This window comes from Hemitrygon akajei, chromosome 14 (assembly GCF_048418815.1).
Source record: "Hemitrygon akajei chromosome 14, sHemAka1.3, whole genome shotgun sequence".
In the NCBI taxonomy this organism is placed as follows: Eukaryota; Metazoa; Chordata; class Chondrichthyes; order Myliobatiformes; family Dasyatidae; genus Hemitrygon; species Hemitrygon akajei.
The window spans coordinates 14762139-14783877 of NC_133137.1; the positions used below are offsets into that span (position 1 = coordinate 14762139).

Genomic DNA, 21739 nt, shown 5'->3' on the forward strand with positions numbered 1-21739 from the left:
GATGATCAAGTAGTTGGAGTGTTCAATGAGATTTTTAACTATACCAGTGCCTAAGAACAACATGGTAACCTGCCTCAATGACTATTGTCCAGCTGCACTTACATCTACAGTAATAAATATTTTGAGAGGTTGGTGATGAAACATATCAACTCCTGTCTGAGAGGCAACTTGGATCCACTCCAATTTACCGATGACAGCAAAGGGTCCACAGCAAATGTCATCTCATTGGCTCTTCACTCAACCATGGAACATCTGGATAGCAAAGATGCATACATCAGGATGTTCTTTATGGACTACAGCTTGGCATTCAATACCATCATCCTGTCATAACTGATCAATAAGCTTCAAGACTTTGGTCTCAATACCTCCTTGTGCAATTAGACCCTCAATTTCCTCACTTGCAGACCCCAGTTTGAATTGGCAACGACATCTCCTCCGCAATCTCCATCAACACAGGGGCACCACAAGGCTGTGTACTTAACCCCCATTCTACTCACTTTACACTTATGGCTGTGTGACTAAGCACAGCTCTAATGTATTATTCAAGTTATCCTACGACAACACTGTCGTAGGCCGAATCAAAGGTGGTGATGAATCAGCATATAGGAGGGAGATTGAAAATTTAACTGAGTGGAGCCATAACAACAGCTTCCTACTGTCAGCAAGACCAAGGAGCTGATTATAGACTTCATGTGAAGGAAACCAGTGGGCCATGACCCAGTCCTCTTCAGAGGATCAGAGGTGGAGAAGGCAGCAACCTTAAATTTCTGTGTTATTATTTTGAAGGACCTGCCCTGGGCCCAGCACATAAGTGCAATTATGAAGAAAGCATGGCGGTGCCTCTACTTCCTTAGGAGTTTGTGAGGATTCGGCATGACATCTAAAGGCTTTGACAGACTTCTATAGATGCATCTGAGGCCTCTGTCAGTCAGAGTTGACCATAGATATTGTGTCCTAGCTGTCTAGATAAGCTCTTGAACCAATCAACTTCACTTGTCTCATCAGTGAAATGCTCACACAATCTGTGAGCTCACTTTCAAGGACTCATTCTCTCATGTTCTCAATATCTATTTCTTACTTATTATTATTATTATTATTACTGTTATTATTAATACTATTTTGTCTTTCTTTTTCTATTAGCACAGTTTGTTGTTTTTTCACACTGGCTAAACACCCAGGTTGGTGCAGTATTTCATTGATTCTATTATGGTTATTATTCTAATATTGATCTATTGAGTATGCTTGCAAGAAAATGAATCTCAGAGTTGTATATGGTGACATATATGTACTTTAATAATAAACTATGTCTCCAAATGTCATTATTCTAGAAATTAACAATTATAAAAAAATGAGCCAGATTTTCAATTTGGCTTAATATACATTACTGTGCAAATGTCTTAGGCTAAGGTGCCTTAGGTGCCTCGCCTAAGACTTTTGCACAGTAATGTAGTAATTTTATGCATTGCAATGTACTGCTTCTGCCACTGCCGCTCCTTCTCTGCTACCTGTCCCACACCCCTCCCATGGTGCTCCACCCTCGTCATTCCCACCATTCTTTGCTCCTGCCAGATTTACAAACTGACTCTCTGCTCCACGTCGACAAATACAGTACTGTGCAGAAGTCATAGGCACCCTAACAACTAAAATCATTGAAGTAAAGTAAAAGAAATTCCAACACTTACTTGCACTGTCATCTTCTTAAGAGTCGGAAACTCCACTCAAATGAAAGAGGTAGCCATTTTTACCTTACTCATCCCTGACAAGAAGTTGAGATGCTGGGTATGAATTGTCCCAACCTTTTCCTATTATGATAGTCTGAAATGAGCTGAGCTATTAATAGTAGATAACCACCAGTTGTATATAGAACTGCTAGTTCTCACTCAGCTCAATTCAACTCATTAAACAGTTCTGACTAAAGCAGTTACAAAGATCCAGGATCAGAGTAGGTCTTGATACCTTTAATCATGAGTGTCTCTGCCAGTATCCAAACTCCATTTACAGCAATTACAACATCTGTAATTGAAAGACAGATTTATTTTAATCAAATCTTCATAATTGCACTTTTTCAGAAAGCATGTAATTAATTCTGTAATGAAGCTTGGGGGATTGGCTAAAGATTACAATTCACTCAAAAGTAGTATTTTGAATAATATCTGTAATTTTTATCATGTTATAATGTTAATACAATGCAGAAAAGTCCTTTGCTCTTTTTTTCTAATTATTCTTTCTGAAATCAATAAAAATATTTGGAAAAAGATTAGAACATGAAAGCATCATAATTTAGGTAGGATCAACAAATTTCATTTATTCTGTGACAATGCATTCACATTTCCACAGATGAAACATATCTGCAATCAGAGTTTTGAGAAGAACTTATTTTGCATCATGAAGATAGTTTTAAATACAAATTATTCAGCGTGAATCAAATAGTATAAACTGAACAAGGAATATATCTACTCACACATGGCATATTGGAATGCTTTGGACTTCACAAGGATATTAATACCTATAAAAACAAAGAAGATTTATCATTCACAGCACTCATTCATTTATCAGTCTCCAGATAATAAAATGACACATGGCATATTGGAATGCTTTGGACTTCACAAGGATATTAATACCTATAAAAACAAAGAAGATTTATCATTCACAGCATTCATTTATCAGTCTCCAGATAATAAAATGACATTTGCATTATGATTTGAGGTTAAAACTATTCAAATTATATTAAAAATTACTACACAGGAATTGTAGGATCATAGCAAGTAATGATATAGAAGGTCATTTGGCATACTATATCACATGCTGGTCTGAAACAGTTATTCAGAATGAAAAGACTTCCCCTTCCCAACTCTCTCTCTGACCTCTCCAAATTCAGCCACTTCAAGACTCTGCACTGATGTTACCTGACTCATCAGATATTTCCAGCATTTTCTGTTTTTAAGACATTTCAAATATTCAAAGAGCATTTTTCAAAACATAACAAACAGTTTGGTCTTCAGCATTGTTTACATGAAAATGTTGTTCTGAACTCTACTTTGATCCTCTACCGATTACCTTAAATCAGTGCCCTGATTAGGGAAATGGGTCCTTTCTGTTAATCCGAACTAGGCCTCTAATAATTTGATTGCATCTTGGCTCCTGTACTCTAATGGAAATAAGCTCCAGTAATATTGTACGTTAACTTTGCAGGATAACAAATTTTGGGTAATAAATGCAATTTAATTTAATGAATGCAATAAATAATAGCAATTTTAACAAATTCTAAAAGTGAAATCTTTAAAAATGCAAAATGATATTTATTTATCTTGGGCTGAGATATTTATATTAGACATAATATTTTAGTGATTAGCAACTATTATGTAAACAATGAGACCAATCTACAGCTTCATAATTCATTATGATCTACAATATATTTACACTTGGAAGTAAATTGAAATTAAATGAACTAAAGGTTCTTAAAGATTATGTGATAATCCTTGTATTTCCAAAATATAGGATATCCAACAAATCTAATATCAATAGATCTGCCTCAATAAAAGTTACCTTTAAAAATAAGAAATGGAGTATGTGGGAGGTCATAAAACCAATAGTCTCCACTTCTTTTTGCCTAGTGGTGGAAAAGCAATATCAAACTGTAATCAATTGAAGTACATATTTGTTTTACATTGTTTAACAGTAGCTACTGTTAAGAAATATAATAAATAAGTGATAACTTATTGAGCTATGGATAACAATTTCACATTCCCAAAAGCTTATGTACAAAGAGTGTGGGTGGAAGAAGTGATTGAACTATGTAATGAATCTAACGCTTGACTTGGGCTTTCTTCCAACCAGAGCAATGGGAAATATATTCCATTAAAAATGACGGATTGAAAATGCTACAATATAGTACTGTGCAAAAGTCTTGGGCACACGTGTGCGTGTATATATATAGCTAGAGTGATTAACACGTTTGCACAGTACTGCATTTGTCTATGTGGAATGGGGAACGAGTATGTAAATCACTCCCCGCTTTGCTGGTGGAAGCAAAAGATGTTGGGAATGGTGAGGTGGAGCGCTGCGAGAGGGGTGTGGGACAGGTGGCAGAGAAGGAGTGCCAGGCGTGTGGGGTAGCACAGGTGCAGACACACCCAGCCCTGAGACATCAGGAAAAGTCATTTGATTCCAAACAATTGTTTGATTGATCGTTACAGAATGTCTCTCTGGTGCTTCCCGCTCCCTCCACCCTCCCATTCCCTTTTCCCAACCACAATTCCCCTCTCCCTGCCCCCTTCCCACTCTCAATAGAGACTCATATCAGAATTAGGTTCATCATCACTCAAATATGTCATGAAATTAGTTTTTTTTTATACATGCAACAGATAAAATTACTATAGTACTTTGCAAAAGTCTTAGGCATGATAGCTATTTATATGCACCTAAGACTTTTGCATAGTATGTATTTCAATTAAATAAGGCACATTGTATGTCTACTAATTTAAAAAAAGGAGCCAAAAATACATAATCTACCCAGGGTCTTCCTATTAGATAAATTAAATATTTAACTATAAAATATAAAATTGTTGATTAAGTTTATAGCACATTTTGGGAAAACAGTAAGACATCAGCACTCTATTATAAGCTTAATAATGTAAAAATTGGATTTTACACTGATTTTGCATCACTTTGTTGAAGGTTAACTATAAGAATTAAGTTGTAGTGTCGGTAAGATGCACATCTTTACAGTTTTCCAACATAAACAATCATCCAGGTCAGAGCTCAGTTCAGAGCGACATAAAGGCAAATTATATAATTTACACAATACTTACTTTCCATTTTAATCCAGTAACTTCATAGAAGTTGTAAAAATCTTCTATTCTGTAGAATATATATATATTTAAACAGATAAATTGTTCATATGCTTGTAATCTTAGCAGGCATAGTTGATACAGTACATGTTATAATATGGCACTGATTTGGAAAAAGAATCAAATATTCAAAAAAAATTTAAAGTTAGGACATAATTCCTGAAAGTCCTTACCCAAGTAGCTCTGTATTGCTTTTCTTCAGTGCTTTGAAAAGGAGATATTTATCTCTAGCACTCATTCTTGGATTATAGAATCTCATCAAGCCCTCAAACTGTTTGAAGGAAATGCCACTAGGCCTCTGGAGTAAAGAATATAACATTAAAATATATATGATTTATGTCCTTTACTGTGCACTGAATTTCTCTGTGAGGCGTTGACATATAAAACTTTAAAGATCCATGTTCATTCTTCATTCTTTATGATGTTCAAGATCTCGGGAGACAAGCAGCATTGAACACTGAAGGTGCTTTCACTCCCCCTTGGTTGGTTATGAGCAATAATCTTCAATTGCCAAGAAACACTTCTTCATTTAGAAAGATTATATGGATATGATCAAGGCACTTGCCTAAATAATAGGCACATAAGTATAAGAATGGAAGATATGCTTGCATGGAATTGATCATTGCTTACAAATGGTACTAAGCCACACTTCTTTTTCTTTTTTATAAGATTTTTACTTATCTCTCTGATGAAAGTTATTGGTCATGACAAGACCATGCGTAAAGCAGGAGGATGTCTATACAGGGGGGTTAGTTTATGCCCCTCAGAGACTCGGCCGAGGACTTTTTAAACAGGGCAGAAACTAGTTTGGCCTTTCTCATTGTTTCAGGATTAGATCACTGGTGAGTGGAAACATGCTGGTTCTGTATTAAGCTGTGAGCTCAGGGATCACAGGGGAGTTAGTGAGATCCAGACTAACATGTTCTTTACAGCAAAACTCACACCATAAAGACTGTGCTCCTGTTTGGCCTTCTAAATAAAGGAGTACCCGCTACATCACTTATTTGCCTCTGTGAGACTTGATAGCCAGGTCAATGACAAAGTCTGAGTTTCTGAGCCACAACAACAGAGCAACATTTGGGATTATCGTTACTGCAATTGTTTGTTAAAGATCCTGCCAAGCCAAATCTCAAACAACATGCAGAGGAATGCAAGCTGCTTCTGTATGACTTTAAAATGGGATCGTGGCTGCACAGCAGGTGCCACACAGGCTTGACGGAATTAGGGCACAGTCCATTGATACAGACATTAAGAATAAGTCCTCCTCAGCTATATGGCCACCACTATACTCACACCTATTAACTTATGCATTCAAGTTGTTTCAGGTACAGGGTGTTCTTGTTTACCTCCTCTGCCTCCTTACCCAATCCATTCACCCATTTTTCCTCTTACCCTTCACTGCTCCATTCCTGAATATCGTTTTCTTTGGTGTAACCTCCAACCTTTAATTTCCCACTTCCCCCACCCCCTTGTCCCGCCAATCCTTTATCTCTGCAGTCATATCTTAGACTTAGACCATAAGACATAGGAGCCGAATTAGGGTATTTGGCCCATTAAGTCTGCTCTGTACTGAGTCTTATCACTTAGTCCCCTCAATCCATCTTGGTCCAGACACCCTTCCTGTATCTTTCCTCTGAATCATTGTGCCTTCTCTCACCACCACTTCTACCTACCAATCCAAAACCTCTCCAAGCTTTCCTTTACAGTCCAGCCTTGTGAAAAGCTTGGGAGAACTTTATTGTTCTAAGTGGATTGAATCCTTGGGTAGAATTTTGGCTGGTGGTGCCTGAAGATGGCTGAGCAATTTCTCCTACAGTCATGGGGCTAAACAGACTGAGGCCTGCAGTTTGGCAGGGATCACTCCTGGGCTTCCTCCAAAAGCTTTGCAAAATTTGTGGACACCTGTATGAGGCTGCCCGAGGTTGGAAGTATGCGGATTCCTACATTACTCTGGGTGATTTTTGAGTCCCTGTCCACGTCACCCTGGCTGACAAAAATTGTTTTCTCCTGGTGAAGCAATTCAAGACTCTGTCATGAGCAGAAATATTCATTCAGCATTTTAAAAAGCTGTTCTAATAATGATAGGTACAAAGTATGCAAGCCCTATGTGCACTATTCATTTTTATATAGGGTACCATTATCACTATGAACTACTTTTTTAAATGTAAAATACCACAGACTTAACAAAGCTGACCGCAAACAGTAATTCATTATATATGACCCCAGTTGGGATATTTCTGAAAGTATTATACAGAACTTCTCCAACACTCTAATACTTAATCTACAGATGATACTGCACATTGGCATAAATCCATTAAAATGAATTTTAATATTCTATTATTACCATCACTGAAATACTGCCTCTTGGTATGAATTTTTGTGTCACTTGGTTGAAAGTAACAAAAGAATTGCAAGTGATTTATATAGGGTTTATGTACAATAACAAAATAGGTTGGCCACTTCCTGCAGGAATATGTTTACAGATTTGTGCTAAGATTTTCTACAACAATTATATTGCTAAATTATAAGATTAATCTTCAGATATATAAGAAATCTTTCAGTTATTTATGTATAAAAGTGCTTGTACAGCACTTACCCGTTTGCTGACCAGAAGGTTGAAGGCGTGCTCTATTGCTAATCGTTTGTGCAAAAGCAGTGATTTGAATTTCTTCTTTTCAACATCATTAAATGTGTCAAACACCACAGCAAGAAGCTGGAAAATTTTGGTCAAATTACAATTTTAAGACAACTTTTATAAATCAAACGAGTGCTGTCTAACAAATTCACAGTTTGCTTTTCATGTCTTTTGAACTAATATTATTCAAAACATACCAGATTCATGATGAAGTAGAGTTCGATGGATAAGTACACAATAAAAAATACACAGGACCAAGCATTTTTGGAATAAGCTGGCATCATCACATCTGGAAAACTACAGAATTAGTTATGTTTAGTAGAGGTAAAAGATGACTGTTTTACTTTTAAATTTAACCCCACTTTTCTCCTTATTTCATCCCAGGAATAAGTGACTGTTGATAGTTCAATTAAAAGAACACATACTTGTGGAATATACAAAATAGTTCGCTTTGATGGTTGATTCTGGATTGTCTGATGTTATTTAAATGTAGAGGTATTGTAAACTTTATCTTTCTTTCTCCTGAGCACACACTATTTCATTCAAAATATTCAAAAGAAAGCTTTCCATCCTTAAGCAAAGGAATCTTGAATCTCAGTCTAGCATTCTCACCACCTTCCTAACTGAGACAGTAGTTAGTACAAGCCTGAAATTAAACCTCAGACCTTTCCAGTTTGTCAGGCTGAAGACCATGTTCTTATGCAAGAAAAGGAAGGGAATTTTTCAATTTTACAAAGCTAAACATAGATCATAGAAATATTTAAACCACACGGGACGTATGCGGGTAATTTCTTAAGTTACTGTGAAAAAAATTGGTTAACAGGGTGGAGATACGTCTCTACCAAAAGAGGTGTACGGCACACCTTCGCTCCTTTATCTTTCAAATCACCCTTGGGCAAGGTGTAGCACCTTCTTAGCCCCCTCGATCAAGTCATGTGAAGCCATGGGAGCAGGTGGTGGACGGTTGTGTGAGCGGTTTGTACATATCACAAGTCATGATTATGTGACCACTGACACCAGGCATTCTCTGAAGAGTATTGATAATGACTGGGGACACCCCTCTTGTAAAGGCAATGGCAAACCACTTCTGTAGAAAAATTTGCCAAGAACAATCATGGTCAAAGACCATGATTGCCTACGTCATACGACACGGCACGTAATGATGTTGACTGTGAAAAGTCTTGCTTCAGCTGACTGAAATACCTTAACAAATTATGCTTCTGGCTTACACTGAGAAAACATTTGCTATGATATTAATTGACAATTGTTCACTTAATATGAATTGAACTAGTATCTAGCAATGAAAAATAAAGCTTCTTTCTCTACATGACACATTTCCCTGTGAGTAATAGTGTTGAGAAATACAATTATTTCTATTCTGCTCCAAGTTGAGTTGGTGCATTAACGTAGACTCACTTAGCTGTAGTTAGAAGAACGAACAAGCTGACAAGGCTGTCTTCTGGAGTACTAAAATACTGTAAGCAAGAAAAAATAAAGCATCATCTGAGAAGCTGAATCCTATATTTACATTATAAAAACAAAACTTCATAATTTTACATATTCTTTTCAGTTTCATATAGTCCATGAAGAAGGAGGTCTGGCAAAAGAATATGTGCCATACATAGAAAAAAGGTACCAGCTTAGGTGGACGGCTTGGTCAGCATAGATGAATTGGCCCAAAGGGCCTGTTTCCATGCATGACTCTGTGACTCTCTAACCCATGAGCAGGAAGGTGGTTGTGGGGACTGGGGCTTGGGACCAGGTTAAGCAATTCAAGAATTGAAAGCTCAGGGGGAAATTGAGGATGAGTATCAGAGGAAGCATAATGGTGAGGGTGTGCGACTTGCAGCTAAATACGAGGGGTGATTGATAAGTTTGTGGCCCAAGGTAGAAGGAGTCAATTTTAGAAAACCTAGCACATTTATTTTTCAGCATAGTCCCTTCCTACAAGTACACACTTAGTCCAGCAGTGATGGAGCACATGGATCTTGGACCTCCAGAAAGTGTCCACAGCAGGGGTGATTGATAAGTTCGTGGCCTAAGTTAGGAGGAGATGAGTTATATAGCTCTCTTTACATGCACATGAAGGTCAACTCTTTGAATGATTATGCAGAAAGTTTGGTTAATAACTCATCTGCTTCTACCTTAGGCCACAAACATCAATCACCCCGATGAGTTATTAACCAAACTTTCAGCATAATCACTCAAAGAGTTGAACTGCATGTGCATGTAACCAGAGCTGTATAACTCATCTCCTTCTACCTCAGGCCACAAACTTATCAATCACCCCTGCTGTGGACACTTTCTGGAGGCCCAAGATCCGTATGCTCCACGACCGCTGGACTAAGTTTGTAAATGTAGGAAGGGACTATGTTGAAAAATAAATGTGCTAGGTTTTCTAAAATTGACTCCTTCTACCTTAGGCCACAAGCTTATCAATCACCCCTCGTATATTTGCAGAACCTACCTGAGTCAGCTTCACAGCACTGGACTGTGGCCTGCTCAGGAAAAAAAAATTTTAAGTTGCATTTCTACAAAGAAAGTATTGCAATGAAAATTGGTAGTTCTGAGACCACCAAGGATAGCTACACCTCAAAACCAGATGGAAGAATTCACCCTACAGTACAATAACTGAGTTGTGCATGGGATGTGAAAGTTGACAAGAGTGATTTAGAACCACATGTGGCCAGAGATCAGTTCAGCAACATTCTACTTCATGGGGAAAAAAAATTTTCAATGCCTAGCATGGGCAAATAAAATGTTATACATCATGTTTCTAGGTCAGAGGATCAGAACACTTTGAAAACGTTTGCTTATCTGAGAAGTCTGATTTAATTTTGTTTTGAATAGATGCCCAAAGTTGAGGATAGTGGTTTTGGAAATAAATGTTATTTATTTGGATTTTCAGAAGGCATTTGATAAATTGCTTCAAAGTAGACTGACAGCTCAAATTGAGCCTTGTGGAAGTGGAGACAAAATATACAGTTGGCTTGGAAACTGACTGCAAGGATCAGGGAGAACAGGGAGAAAATATAAATGACATAGATCTGACCTGAGGCATTGCACAGGATTTGTCACAATCATTAAAGAGGTGCTAAATCTTCCAATAAATAAGCATTAGATGGCATTGCAAGTAGTATAAATGGAAGTGTAGAATAGAAAGTAATAATGCAAGAAAGGGGGAAAACTGCAGCAAATAAATGTCAGTATTGTGAATAAAATTAGAAATGCTGGATACACTATCAGGTCAGGAAACATTTGTAGAAATTTCATCAATTCCAATGCTACCTCAATTTCTTTCTGCTGTTGCTCCTTGACCTGAAGAGCATTTCCAGCATTTAGTTTTTATCCTGGATTTTAGGTATGTGCAGCATTTTTCTTTTTAATAATGGTGATCAAGAGGTCATCCACTGGACCTAAAATGTATGTCAGAGCATTTTTATAATTGCTACAACCAGGGAATATCCAAAGTGATTTAGATGTCCATACCCAAACCATTAAAATTCAGAGATGCTTTCAGAAGATACATTTAAAATAAGAATGAAATAGTGATCTCAATATTTGATCTGGAGTCAGAAGATGCAAAGCTGTACAAGTGCTGGTTAGTCCAGATAGTTTCCATTGTTGTGTGTTCAATTTTTTTAGATGTAAAGGGAAGTTGATAGGATAAATAAAATAAATAAATTTTCAAATGTTGGAAAGTATAGGATGATGACGTACAACACAAAACTCAGAGCTATCTTGGTGAGGAGATGATTCTATAACCAAAGGGTGCTAGAGGTTTGTTAATGGCAGTTGCTTAAAATGGTGGAACAGCAGTTAGTTCTGCCTCTGCTGTACAGTTCCAGCCATCCAGAAGTGATTCTGACTAGGCACTGTCTGTGCGAAAAAGAATAAACAGTCAATGTTTTGGGCGGAGACCCTTCTTCAGGACTGAGAAGGAAAGGGAAAGAAGCCAGAATAAAAAGGTGGGGGGGAGGGAAAAGAAGTTAGCTGGAAGGCGATAGGTCAAGCCAAGTGGGTGGGAAAGGCCTCCTCCACCTTTTTATTCTGGCATCTTCCACTTCCTCCTTTTTAAACACATAGTAAAAATATGAAACAATGTAGGTCAAGTTATGACGAATCAAAAAAAAAGCTCAGGGATCTTTTTTTAAACTAGTGCAATATAGCTATACAATCCTGAGAACTAACAGGCAATTTGACAATATTATAGTAATTGTACAAAAGTCACCAGGATTATTCTACTAGAATGTTAATCATAGGCACAGCTAGTGTAGCGTACTTGAATAAAAAATACAGAGGAGACTAACAAACATTTTTGTCATTAGCTACCATTACTTACTGGATCCAATGGATTGGCAGAAAACAAATAAAAACCTATAGAAAGAAAAGATATGGTGTCACATTCTGGAAGACATAATAATTACAGACTCGCATCCTGAGATGTAAACATATTTGCAGGATGAAGGCCAAAAGACTTCATGCACTTAACGTTTTCCCATTCTTATTCTTTCCTTGCTTTCTACATTATGGTGGCAGGTACAAACAGATTTGAAGTTAGCTGCACTGGAGCTGGCTATGCGACAGAGATAGAGCTTCTTCATTCATTTGGAATATACTGTAGAAATCAGAATATTAACATTCACAGCTGTTAAACTATCTCTTCGCATTTTGAGTTGTTGTACCTATACGTTATTTCAATTTCTGAAAATGTTCAATTTACAGTCCTGGAATTCTACCCTTTTATAAACCACAATTAAAGATTTCATTCACCGTAATGACTCAGATTTTTCTCATTCACATCAGATATCTTACTGATTTAATTCCAGATCTAACTACTACTTTATCATGGTAACATTATATACCTGCATATTACATGCCTGCAAATGAATCAATTCCATAGATAGCATCTCTGTCATCAGTCCACTATAAACTTTTTCAAGTTTTGCAAGATTCCATAACTTTGCTGAAACCCTATACAACTTATACTTCAATCCTTATCCACTTATCTTCTTTAAAGTGGAAAGAAAAGCTAACTAAGCCATCATAATTTCCCAATACATTTTCCCTGCATAGAAACCAGTCAACAGGAGCTTCAACATGCATTAAAAGCTCCACCCATAAGTGATATTATCAAGTACATCCTGGAACATTTTCAGTACTGATTAAGAGCTTTTGCTATAATGCTACTATGAAATCTGCAAAGGATTACGATTGATTCTTTCCATAGAATATGAAACTGCTATACCGACAATCCCCTTGTTACAGGGGTGGTGTTTGTATTCTTAAGAAACAGTGCATAACATAATGCAAATCTGTGTCATCTGTGCATTCACCAAATATAAATTTGAAATAAGTAAGTTTTGCTTATTTGTGTTTTAATTTAATTTTATTTCACATAAATTCTATGAGATTGAGTATTTGGTAGTATTTGTAAATTCTGGAAAGTCAAATTTCCTTTATATGAATGATTGTAACACAGTGGTCAACTGTATATTTTTGCTAAAACTAACTAGAGATTATTTAAATTGGTGTCAGGAATATTGATGACAGGGGAAGCAGTTAAATGACACCTAGAGTATCTTCTTAGAAGACCTATAAAAATCTCAGACACTTCTACACTTTTTGAAAATAAAAAAATCAATTAATGTTCATTGGTTGAAAATTCATTTTTTCTTCTGAAAAAGGCTCACTTTTCTTGCAAGAATCTTGCACCTCAGTCTCTCAGGTAAGTGTCACTGTAATCAGTGAAATCTGATTACATTTAGTAACTTAGTTTTGGTGTTATTACAATTTAACAATCACATGCAACAAAGAGATTGCAAATTTCATCCTCACTAAATGACACACCTTCCATTCACATATATTATTGAAGTTTGTCCCAATCATCTATTGAATATTTTGAATGAACATCATATTGTTCTTCAGTAAAAATTCTCACATAGTTGCCACTCAGCCTCGTTAATTTAATTCCTCTACTGTTTAATTTAGCTCTTCATTTACCAAATAGCTTCTCTATATATGCTGTTGCACAAAGTGGATAATTTCTTTAAGATCTATGCTTAATAAAACTTTTCCCAATCAAAATTCGACAATTAAATGTCTGATTAACACGTACAAACAAGCTGGAGGAACTCAGCAGGTCGGGCAGCATCCGTTGAAACGTTGACTGCTTGTTTCAATGGATGCTGCCCAACCTGCTGAGTTCCTCCAGCTTGTTTGTACATGTTGATTTGACTACAGCATCTGCAGTGTACTTTGTGTTTATTAAATGTCTGATTAATTATTCTTCATATTTTGATACTCAATACAAATAATGTGTGCTTAACATACTGTACTTGGATTGCATTAAACAAAACAAAGATAGAACATTAATAAAATAGCTAAGAGCTTACCTAAAACAGCAAAAATGACCATGAAGAATAGTAGGAGTGATAAAATGTCGATAAAGGGAGGAAGAGACTGGAAGATTTGGCGCAAATTTCTGGAAAATCAGAAAATAAAAATATACTTAGAACTGATTGTACCTTACGTATAATTTTAAATAAAGAATTTATGCAGGACCTTAAGAAAGATCAATTAACCAATTTGATTTCAATAAGATGTAGACTGATTTTATCAAGAAGGCACAATCATTAGAGATATGACATGTTATTCAAACGGAAATTTCAAAGATTATATAGAATGTTATAACTTCAATATAAATACATCCTCCTTCTACCCTGTGAAGCAATTCACCTCCATTAATTAAATAAAGCTTTTAGTACTTTAACCCATCTGGAAGAAACAATGATGTTTTATAGATTACCCAATTCAAATATAGATTGACGAAATCTGGCTTCACTTTATGTACGTATATAGCTCATTATAATAGTTAATGTTAACGTATATAATATAGTTTCATTTTATGTAACCTTAAGACACATTAACTTGTACAATGTAATTTTAACACATAACAAAATTGGTTCATACTTCACCAAATTTGTTCAGTTGTTACGTTTACTCAGTTTCAGCAACTAAAACAAAGATAAGTTTTAATTTTGTTAGCCAGAAAGAACTACAATCTATAAATCAGTGAATTCAAATGAATCAAGGATAGTGGAAGTAGACAACCAATTGTCTTTGTTTTTGCCATGTTGTTGAAGAATGGAGACTGCCATTTTGTGAAGCTGCTCTGTAACCTCCATTTTGTGAGTTGTCTTGTGAACTAGTTTTGCTCAATAATAGGTCTATCAAGTGTGTTAAAGTGGACACATTGATGCACCTGATAAACTATTGAACTAATGATCATTTCCAAATAAAAAGTTATTTGTGAGGTGTTCTTTGATATGATAGAACATGCAAGTTTATGAATACGGACATCTGTGTCTGACTTGAGTAACTCAAGCCTAGTAACAGCTGGTCTGCTCTAATTCAGAACATAGAAACATAAATTACAAGTTGCCATTTGTGAGAAGGGCAATAGAATGATGCTGGCTTAGACCAGAGCCAGTGGGGCGCTAACACATTTTAGCCAGATAGGCCAGAGCCAATGAGATGAAACACAACATTTCAACTGATAAGGAGTGTATAAAAGTGAGAGGCTTTGAATATAAAGCAGTGACAACTCTCTGGAGACCAACATCATGGATGTGGAGATCACACTGGGACCACAAGGAATGCCTGGATAGTGGTGACACTTTTTTTTAGGTATTACCTTTTCTCTTCTTAGACTGCTCATGAAGGGTCAAGGAAACTTAGAAGGTGTGCACACAGGTATTCATTTGTGTAAATTCACATGCGAGCCAATAAAGGTACTTGCTAATAATACAAGATTCTCTATGTGCCTAACTGACCATTACTATTGGGGGTTAATCCTTGTAACAATTCAGATAATCCTTGTATTGTTAGAGAGAATCATGTGCCAATTCTAACCTTAATGCAACATGAATAATTCAGAATAGCTGAAGCTCACAAACCATTTCATATACCTAAATAAAAGCTACTACAGGATCTTGGGCACAGTAGAACAAGTGAATTAAATGAATTAAATTTAATTATATATGAATTAAACATACTTACCATATTCCCTATGATTGCCATGTTTACTTTGAATGATCAGAATTAGAGAAGAAATGTAAAAGGGGAATTCCCTTGGAGTGTATCTTTGCAGTACATACAATGCAGGGGTCTCACAATGCTTTCTTCCTAGACAAATTACTTGCTGTTTCTTACTTTCTCCTCTTGTTTTTACTTTATTTTCAACCAATTATCGTGGCAGGAAAGCAGAAAAAGATCAAGCCTGAACTTTCACTTGAATCATCAAAATATACGAATACTACTCAATACCCAGGTGCCCAACAACTCAAGGTAACCATTATTTCCACTGTTTCTTACTCCGTCTAGTTAATTAGAGTTCCACATAAATCCAAAGGGAATCCTTTAAGTCTGAACTTCTATTTGATTGAATATATTTACTTCTTGCCATTTTCTTATATTATAATTCTATCTTTTATGTATTTATAAAGGAAACTCCCAAAGTAAACAAAAATAATGTCTTCCCTCACTAATAACAAAATAAAAGTAAGTAGTAAATGAGTAACTTTAAAGTGGGAACTAAATTATATTCATAAGGTTAAGTCTAATTACCCTTGCCCTCTAATTTTAAATCACCTGATTACTGACTAATACAGACTGATGTTGAAGCATCTGCTTTCCAGGATTTTGTTCTAGTTAACTTTAATGACCATATTTAAATATAGTGAATCATCTCTAAGGGACATCAGGTGATTACACTGATTTAATTAAATTTGATCATTCATAAGAAACAAAACATTATCATTGAGAATTTGTGAGCTGTCTCTATAGTTAAAGTTTGTAAAAACAAAGACATACACTAATGACTTTGAACTTACCTTCTCACTGCACCACAATATCTGCAGTCTACCAGAAAGATAGGTCGCAAAGCTCGTGTCACCCGGGCATGTGAGGTCTGTCTGATTAATACCACAATGACTTCTACAAACTGTACAAACAAGACTGCACTCTGGAAAAAAATACCACATTGGAAACAAGGTTAAATATCTCAAAGCAGAGAAGCTAACAAATAAATAATTTTGTGATTAATGTAGTAACAGCATTTACTAAGTTCTTGTAAGAGGGGAAAAAATTACTCCATTTTTGCAGTGTAAAGTCCAAATCTACTGGAAAACAGTAAAGTAAAATATGAAGAAATACCAATTTGGGAGTTATGTGAAATATATGATCTTTGACAAGTTAGCTCTATAACTGATCAGTCTTGAATTTCTTTGAGATATCCTTACACAATGACAGGAGATTTGGGGCTATAGGTCAGGTATTACTGGGAATTTATACATTAGAATAATGCATGCTGTTACGCATCATTATTAACCTGTAAAATGTAGGCAACTTGCAGGGTGAGAGAAATCTGCCAGAATTTCAGCCTTGTAGATGATGTTGCTTCCCCATTTACCAGCAATCACTTGTTCTCCCCATGAGGCTTCTCACAGAACTTAATGCTGGCTGTGAAATTGATGAATTCTAGACATTATTGGTCCATATCAGTCCATGGCCTCCTCTAGTACCATGCTGAGGCCATTCTCAGGTTGGAGGAGCAACTCCTCATAGTCTGTCTGGGTAGCCTCCAACCTGATAGCATAAATATTGCTTTCTCTAATATCCTGTAATTTTCACCCTGCCCCTTCCCTCTTCTTCCATTTGTCACTCTGGCTCCCATCTTATCTTTTCTCTTCTCCTCACCTGCCTATCACATCTCCCTGGTGCTCCTCCTCCTTCCCTGTCTACCATAGTCCACTCTCCTCTCCCATCAGATTCCTTTTTCTTCAGCTCTTTACCTTTTTCCACCTATCACCACACTCTCCCCCCAGCTTCACACTTCATCTCCCCTCCCCCTTTCACCTACCTTACCCTCAGCTGGCTTCACCTATCACCTTCTAGATCGCATTCCTTCCCCTCCCCCTACCTTATTATTCTGGCTTCTTCCCCTTCTGTCCTTATTATCCTGTCCTGATGAAGGGTCTCACCCTGAAACGTAGACTGTTTATTTCTTTCCATAGATACTACCTGACCCGCTGAGCTCCTCAAGTACTTTGTATGTGTTAGTTTGTGTCTAGCTTGCAATCAAAATCCTGGCAAAGATGTGATTTAGAATCCTCAGTTCTGGAAACCCATGAAAGGAATATTTCAAATTATGGAGTAAATTATACCCAGAGGTTAGCTATTTTTGTAATCTTAGTAGGTGATATATTTATGTCTATTTTGTCAACTACACTCCTGTCAAGTCAGGAGCCAATAATTTTGTGAATATAACCAGCCTCAGCGCCAAGCATTGGACATACACATCAAATGCAAATTACACAGATTTATTTTAGAACATCACAATTTGGATTTTGCTGAGATGACACAGCTTGGGCCTATGTGAGTTTCTATAATAATACCTTTGAACATAACCATTTATTTCTATTTCTGCCATCAATTCATCTATCTTGTTATGAATGTTGTATGCATTCAGATATAAAGCTTTTATTTTTGTTTTTAAACATTTTTTATTCAAACTTTATTTGTAGGTGTATTCTTCAGTCTGTAGGAGTTGCATGCTCTGTCGTTACTTGTCACACTTCGGTTACCATTAGCCATGTTGCTAACCTTCACCATCAACTCGAGCTTAACTTTCAAAATTGTCCCTTATCTGAGCCCTAATATAACATCAAATAAGAGAAAATCAGCAGATGCTGAAAACCTGAGCAAACCACACAAAATGCTGGAGGAACTCAGCAAGCCAGGCAGCATCTATGGAAAAAAGTACAGTCAACATTTTGAGCTGAAACCGTTCGGCAGGACGCCAATAATATCACTAACTATTCAATTTAAAGCTTTACAGAACCTACTTATTTGATTAACCACACCACTAGTCCTAGCTTGATTCAAGCAGAACCCATCACAATGTAATAGCTCACTTCTTCAACGCACTGGTGCCAGTGTGTCATGAAACACAACTTATTTTCCCCCACCAGTTTTAATCCACATACTCTCCGATCCTATTGAGTGCAAGCCAATTTATACATTGTTGAAGTGATAATTTGAAATTATTACCTTTTCATTCTGGCTTCATAATTTAGAACTAGTTGCACAAACTCTCTCAAAAAAACTTTCATATTCACGTCAAGTTCATTGTTACCCATGTCAAGCAATAGAGGAAATGGCTATAGTGGGGAACTGGAACTAGCTTAAGTAGGCTTTTTTTTTGTCTGAGGCATGGGGCCAAAACAGACTAAACAGTCTCTTCAATGCCAGAATTATTTTACAATTTGAAAATGTGCTTTAATTTAAGTTGCAATGGGATGTAAGATGACTTAGTTTACCAAATGGAAATTATAAAACACAAACATACAAGTGTACATGATCTAAGAAATAGTCTGTTATTGCTGCCTATACAAAGCAGTGACCACTAAGTTAGCATATGTCACAAGGGGATTGAGACATAAAAGCATCTGCAGATGGCAAGCCCTAGAGTTATCACTATAGAAAAGAAACACTTACTTTCAGCATAGTTCTTTTATGTCTAATAAAGGTATGAAAACCCAACCACCTCATCTTCATAGCAAGCTCAAACACCACTGTGAGAAGTGCAAGTAGCTCCAGTGTGGCATGCACCTAATCAAACAAAACAAATTTTATTTATATAACATAGATGGTAGGTTTATGTAAACAACATTAGTTTAATAATTGCACAATTATATTCAATACTGGTGCTCTGTAAAGCTATGTCCTCAGCCTTATACACTCCCTATCATTTTAATCCTTATACACTGTGAGGCCAGATTCTACTCTAACTCGATCTACAATTTTGTGGGTGACACAAACGTAATGGGCTGAATCTCAAAAGGTGATGAGATGGAGCACAGGAAGAAAATAAGAAGGCCCAGTGGCATGGTGTCATGCCAACAACCTTTCCCTCAATCTCAGCAAAATAGAAGAGCTGCTTGTTGGCTGCATGTATCCACAGTGCTGAGGTGGAGATAGCTGAAGAGCTGTAACTTCCTGGGTCTGGACATCACCAGTTGCTTGTTCTGGTCCAACCAAGCAAGTGTCATGGCAGAGAAAGCACACCAGCACCTTTATTTGCTCAGAAACACAGCATGTCCCCATTGACCCTCATCAGTTTTCATAGATGCATCAGGGTTTGGTATGGTGATTACTCTGCCAAAGAACATAAGAAATTGAAGGCACACTATTTAGACCATCATGGAAACCAGGGTCTCCTCCACGGACTCTGTTCACACTTCTTACTGTCACAGAACAGCAGCTATCATAATCGAAGACCTCTTCACCCTCCTTCCATCAGGCAGAAGAAATAAAATCTTGTAGACATGTCTGACCAGCTCAGGAACTGCTTCTATCCTATTTGTTTAAGACTCTTGAACAAACTTCTTATATGTTAAAGACGAGCTTGACAGCACAATCTACCTCGACATGGCTCACACAGCTTATTGTCCACCTGCACTACACTTTCTCAATAAATGTAATACTGCTTTTCCCTTGTGCTATATAATGTACTCATGTTTTAAAATTACCTGTATGAGCGGATTGCAAAACTAAGCTTTTCACTGCATCTCAGTACACGTGACGAAACTAAACCAATGCGAAAACAAGTACTTAATAAAAAATCTTGAATAAAAAAATTAAGGCAGAACTTCTGAGCAAATACTGAAAAGAAATAGGAAATTAATATTCTGATTATTCTGCAGAATGAGTTTCCATACCATACTACATGAAACAGGATTCAAAGTTCCCTGAATAGCATGAACATTAAGAACAAAATGTTCCTCATAGGACACCATCAGAGCCTGGACTCTTTTGTATGCATCAGTGTCCAATTTACAGTGTGTTTTCTCAGAGTTGGGCTATATTTGATTTCTGTATATGAAGCCTCAAAATTAGGAATGCCATTAAACTAAGCACATGCTGTCCAAATCAAAACCAGCATCATTTTGTCAAAGACAAAACCACAGAGTCAATGTAAAGTCTGAACATGGGACAACGTAACTAATGTATTTGAAGAGGAAGATAAAAATCTATAATGAAAATGGAAAATGCCAAAAGAAATCAGAAGGTCAGCATCTGTGTGGAGGATAAAGCAGCACTGTAGTTGGGTGAACATCCATGGAAGGCACTTCCAGAAAGCAGGTGGAATCTGTATACAGATCCTGTGCCAGGTCAGATCTGTTGCCGAATGCACAAGCTCATTCGTTTCAATGGAAGTTTTACAAGTGTGTGGAGCATAGGCAAAAGTAGGGCAAGTTATAAAGTTTATTTCAATTATTTGTGTTTGAAGCAATGTTCGAAATGGTTTATGATTTTATGTGCTTTAAGATTTAAAAAAAATTCTACAATTGTAGTTATCTTTCATAATCATAGAGTGCTTTTGCATATCAGAACAGGAAGTATTCCAAAGATTTGACAGATGGCAAAGCTAAGTGGGTGTAGCTATGTGATTATCAGTGGTGTCATGGATATGGCCTTATCTGGCCTGCACACTTAAACTGAGTATGTTGAACATGGAAGTGCCAATCAATGTACAGGGTTTTGCCAAATGGATCACACTATTCTTTTCTCCAGCAACTTCAGCCTTATACATTCATACTAATGGACTATCTAGAGTGTGAGCACAGGCAATAGACATTAAAACCTGGGCCATTCAGTTTGGAGGCATCACTATTACAAAGGGAAACAGATTGACACGAATGAGCAAAATGGAGCTTTATCTGGGGATATGCAACTCCTCCTACTTTTTCCAATAAAATTAAGTCAGATTAATCCTTCACCAAAGAGAGCAAATACTCTGGAGTACAGGGGGTTTAGACATAATTAGTAAGAGCTGATGCACATTCAAGAAGGTGTTTACGGTGCACCTCCACCAGTCTCCTGATGTTGGTGGTAAGTAGACAGCTGAAACGCAAGGCGGCACATAAGCAATTGATACACCAAGAGAACTTCCTTAGTGATCTTATTTAAAGCAGAATCTGAGTTTAGGCTGAAACAGGCTAGATATGGGATTATGTAGCTTTTATCCTCTCTGCTTTTTTCACTGGTCTCTCTGTTATTATGTATAACTTCCAACTACAACTTCATTGCTGCATTTGATTGTTCTACTTGCCTCTCCTTAAAAATGTTGCTTTAGTCATTCAGCATGGAATTGGTACTGGATCTTTTATAGGGATCGCGTTATTTTCTT

The 21739-nt window shown here is 36.7% G+C and overlaps 1 protein-coding gene across 2 annotated transcripts in view; it reads right to left on the minus strand.

Annotated features, from left to right (window-relative positions):
• Positions 1-21739, minus strand: part of tpcn1 (two pore segment channel 1) — an 87943-nt gene that overhangs the window by 29416 nt on the left and 36788 nt on the right. Inside the window, exons 4-15 of one of the 2 annotated variants that reach the window (XM_073065490.1) lie at positions 19045-19158; positions 16380-16510; positions 13881-13969; positions 11828-11862; positions 8902-8960; positions 7683-7782; positions 7447-7563; positions 5024-5148; positions 4812-4860; positions 3547-3610; positions 2462-2506; positions 1957-2013 (exon numbers count right to left, since the gene is read on the minus strand). In XM_073065490.1, coding sequence (XP_072921591.1) covers positions 1957-2013; positions 2462-2506; positions 3547-3610; positions 4812-4860; positions 5024-5148; positions 7447-7563; positions 7683-7782; positions 8902-8960; positions 11828-11862; positions 13881-13969; positions 16380-16510; positions 19045-19158 — 985 coding nt within the window. Of the gene's footprint in view, positions 1-1956; positions 2014-2461; positions 2507-2576; positions 2622-3546; positions 3611-4811; positions 4861-5023; positions 5149-7446; positions 7564-7682; positions 7783-8901; positions 8961-11827; positions 11863-13880; positions 13970-16379; positions 16511-19044; positions 19159-21739 lie in introns of both variants that reach the window. The other variant, XM_073065491.1, reaches the window with a different exon arrangement.